This window comes from Crinia signifera, chromosome 2 (assembly GCF_055691185.1).
Source record: "Crinia signifera chromosome 2, ASM5569118v1, whole genome shotgun sequence".
Classification (NCBI taxonomy): Eukaryota; Metazoa; Chordata; class Amphibia; order Anura; family Myobatrachidae; genus Crinia; species Crinia signifera.
Window position 1 is genome coordinate 397,910,767 of NC_139218.1, and position 4,199 is coordinate 397,914,965.

The following is a 4,199-nucleotide window of genomic DNA, read 5'->3' on the forward strand; positions in this document are numbered from 1 at the left end:
ACTAAATGTTAATAATTAGTGATAGGAAGCCGAAGCTATATAAAAAGAGAGAGATATAAATGAATGTAATTAAAATAGGATAGAGATAGTGTTAGTGAGGGAAAGGTGTTAATAGAATGTAAGGGCATGCCGCACTAAAGCCACCCAGCCCATCCAGTCCAGGAGCACCGCACCCCACACCACCGTTACCCAAAATTGGGTCTAAGATATAGTGCAGCAGATTCCGTTACAGTTTCTTATATAGCGCAGCAGATTCCGTTTAATTGTCTTATATAGCGCAGCAGATTCCGTTACAGTTTCTTATATAGCGCAGCAGATTCCGTTTAATTGTCTTATATAGCGCAGCAGATTCCGTTACAGTTTCTTATATAGCGCAGGAGATTCCGTTACAGTGTCTTATATAGCGCAGCAGATTCCGTTACAGCGTCTTATATAGCGCAGCAGATTCCGTTACAGTGTCTTATATAGAGCAGCAGATTCCGTAACAGTTTCTTATATAGCGCAGCAGATTCTGTTAGTGTATTATATAACGCAGCAGATTCCGTTACAGTTTCTTATATAACGCAGCAGATTCCGTTACAGTTTCTTATATAGCGCAGCAGATTCTGTTACAGTTTCTTATATAGCGCAGCAGATTCAGTTACAGTTTCTTATATAGCGCAGCAGGTTCCGTTACAGCGTCTTATATAGAGCAGCAGATTCCGTTACAGCGTCTTATATAGCGCAGCAGATTCCGTTACAGTTTCTTATATAACGCAGCAGATTCCGTTACAGTTTCTTATATAGCGCAGCAGATTCTGTTACAGTTTCTTATATAGCGCAGCAGATTCCGTTACAGTGTCTTATATAGCGCAGCAGATTCCGTTACAGTATCTTATATAGCGCAGCAGATTCCGTTACAGTGTCTTATATAGCGTCATCTCAGCCTCACCCTGTGTGGAGAATGTGACCTAACTGGTATCTGAGACTTTCACTTTCATTTCCCTCCTCTGCTGCCAGCGATGGCGTCTGCTGATCTGAGACAGGAGCTGGACTGTTCCATCTGCCTGAGCATTTATACAGATCCTGTAACCCTGAGATGTGGCCACAACTTCTGCCGGGTCTGTATTGATCGTGTGCTGGATACACAGGAGGGGGCTGGAGTTTATAGGTGTCCTGAGTGCAGAGCAGAGTGTCAGGAGCGTCCTGCACTGATACGGAACATTCCTCTGTGTAACATAGTGGTTAGGTTCCTGTCTGCTCGGCCAGATCAGGAGGAGACCGGGATCTGCTGCACTCACTGTATTCACGCTCCTGTACCTGCTGCTAAGTCCTGTCTGCTGTGTGAGGCTCATCTGTGTGATAATCACCTGAGAGTACACAGCAAGGCAGCAGAACACGTCTTATGTGACCCCACCACTGCCCTGGGGAACAGGAAATGCTCCGTCCATAAGGAACTCTACAGATATTACTGCACTGAGGATGCTGCCTGTATCTGTGTGTCCTGCAGTTTGGCTGGAGAACATCGGGGACACCTGGTGGAGATGCTGGATGAGGCCTCAGAGAAGAAGAAGGAAAAGCTGAGAGATGTTCTGCAGAAACTGACCAGGAAGAGAGCGGAGACTGAGAATAGAGTGCAGAGACTGCAGGAGCGCAGGAGAGAGGATCAGGGGAAAGCAGCGGGTGTCACAGAGACAGTCACTGCCCTGTTTAGAGACATCAGGAGACAGCTGGAAGACCTGGAGAAGAGAGTCCTGATTGAGATCTCCAGGCAGGAACAGCGCGTTTCACTCTCAGTCTCTGATCTGATCCAGCAGCTGGAAATAAAGAAGGACGAGCTGTCGGGGAAGATGCGTCACATTGAGGAGCTGTGTAACATGTCTGACCCAGTGATTGTCTTACAGGAGCCGGACACAGGGGACTTGTGTGACACTGAGGACACAGAGAGACATGATAACCAGGTCCGTGGTGCAGGAGGTCTGGGTGTGGGTCTCATCTCCCGGACATTACACACATTATCTGATGTAATAACAGGGATAAATACAGGGATCTATGTGCAGGAACCTACAGACCTATTACTGGATGTAACCACAGCTGGTGATACAGAGTCTGATATAATAACAGGGATAAATACAGGGATCTATGTGCAGGAACCTACAGACCTATTACTGGATGTAGCCACAGCTGGTAATACAGAGTCTGATATAATAACAGGGATAAATACAGGGATCTATGTGCCGGAACCTACAGACCTATTACTGGATGTAGCCACAGCTGGTGATTATATACAGATATCAGGTGACAGGAAATCTGCATCATTGTCAGATATAGACCAGAATCACCCAGTAACACCAGAGAGATTTCAGGGTAGTCAGGTAATCAGCACCAGGGGATTCTCCTCAGGGCGACATTACTGGGAGGTGGATGTCAGTAAGTCAGTGATGTGGGCGGTGGGGATGTGTTATCCCAGTATAGACAGGAGAGAGCTGCAGTCATTCATTGGGAATAATAACAAGTCCTGGTGTCTGCGTAGGTATTACAGTCAGCACTTAGTGAGACATGACAGGACAGAGATCCGGTTACCTGGTAATATCCCCTGTGACAGAGTGAGGATATACCTGGATTATGAGGCAGGACAGATGTCCTTTTATTCTCTGTGTGACCCCATCAGACACTTACACACCTACACCACCACCCTCACTGAGCCCCTCCATGCTGCATTACGTGTAGGGAGAGGGTGTGTAACTATATGTGGGGGAGTCAGGAGCTGGGAGACATTACCATAGGAAATCTACCCAGACACTGGTGACATCACAGGAAGGGGAATCTGATTGGGGGAACATTCAGCACATGGCTTATGGCTTAGCCCCTCCCCCTGTGTGACCAGGTGACCAATGTGCCTGGAGTTGTTCCAGTATTGGTGTGCTAGATACTGTCATTATAAATATATGTTTATGTGAGATTTCTCTGCCTCTGGCTCACTCATAGCTGTGATTGGCTGCAATATCTATCACCCAGCATGCACCCTATTACAGCAGTCAGTGTTACACTTTCACCTATTGGCTGTAATGGACACAGAGGGTGAATGGGGAGTTATGTAAATAATGCTGCTTTCCCACTGCAGACCAGTTTAAAGTACTGTAATCTAAATGGTATTTAAAACGGTATTAGCATTCCCACTGCAGCAGATTACCAAATACCATTTAAGTACCATTCCCATTGCAGTGAACTGTGTAAAATGTAGAGTGCCTAACCCACCCCCCCCCCCAGTGTAAAGAGTGCCTAACCCCAGTAGCGCACGCAGGGGGGGTTTCTGAGTACCCAGAAACCCCCCCAGGAGTCTAAGGGACCTAGGCTGATAGCTGAGGGTCCCCTCTTTCCATGGGTACAAGAATTTTAAAAATCGGCCCTTGGGAACCGGAGATATCTGACTTCAAAGCACTGGTCCCCATCCAAGCCTGTTGATTGCTCTTCCCAGTCAAATATTTCAGGTTCTGTCTGACTTAGAGTTTTTCTGAGGGTAGATTCCAAAAGCTGGGACTCTTCCCCTTTGATGGACACTAGTAGCTTGTCTCTACTTTTCCCAGAACCAGAGACATCAGCCTTCCAGCAGCTGGTTACTGCTCCACACACCTGGTATGTAGTTTTATATTCTCGTTGGCAGATTGCTCTGCCTCCTGAACTCTGATCCTAGTCCCTAGTACCATTTGGTAGGTGGGATTAGTTTTAATGCCATTAAAATCTAAGAAATCTATTTTTGGGAACTGGAGATATCTGCAGTCAAGCAAGCTGTCCTCCCACCAGAAAATTGTGAATAATAAGCCCACTCCAGTATACACCCCTCCTCTGCGTATTAAACATCCTCTACCACCCTGGAAGTTATGTATCAGGGCCCCTTCATTCAGCCCAATGCCCCCTTCTCCCACCATCTGTGCAGTAAAGGTGTAATTAGTGGAAATTACTGATCCAGGCCCTGCATGCTGAGCGGTTGATATAATACCCCCTACCACCCGTGGGACATCAAAGCTTCCCCCACCCCTACCGCTGGAGGATCGGTAGGTGCCCCAATACATTGCTATGGCCAGGGGTCTACACTGCTGTTGACTCCCCTGTGTGTGTGTGTGTGTGTATATATATATATATATATATATATATATATATATATATATATATTATTAATATTATTATTATTTATATACATTTGGTCTATCTATAATACT

General features: G+C 46.2%; 1 protein-coding gene across 1 annotated transcript; it reads left to right on the forward strand.

The window, feature by feature from the left end:
- The first annotated feature begins 955 nt into the window (after nt 1–955).
- LOC146058291 (E3 ubiquitin/ISG15 ligase TRIM25-like) lies at nt 956–3,223 on the forward strand. Its single transcript, XM_083170525.1, has one exon. The coding sequence runs from the start codon at nt 1,002–1,004 to the stop codon at nt 2,763–2,765; it is 1,764 nt and encodes a 587-aa protein (XP_083026651.1). The 5' UTR covers nt 956–1,001; the 3' UTR covers nt 2,766–3,223.
- Nucleotides 3,224–4,199: the final 976 nt, after the last annotated feature.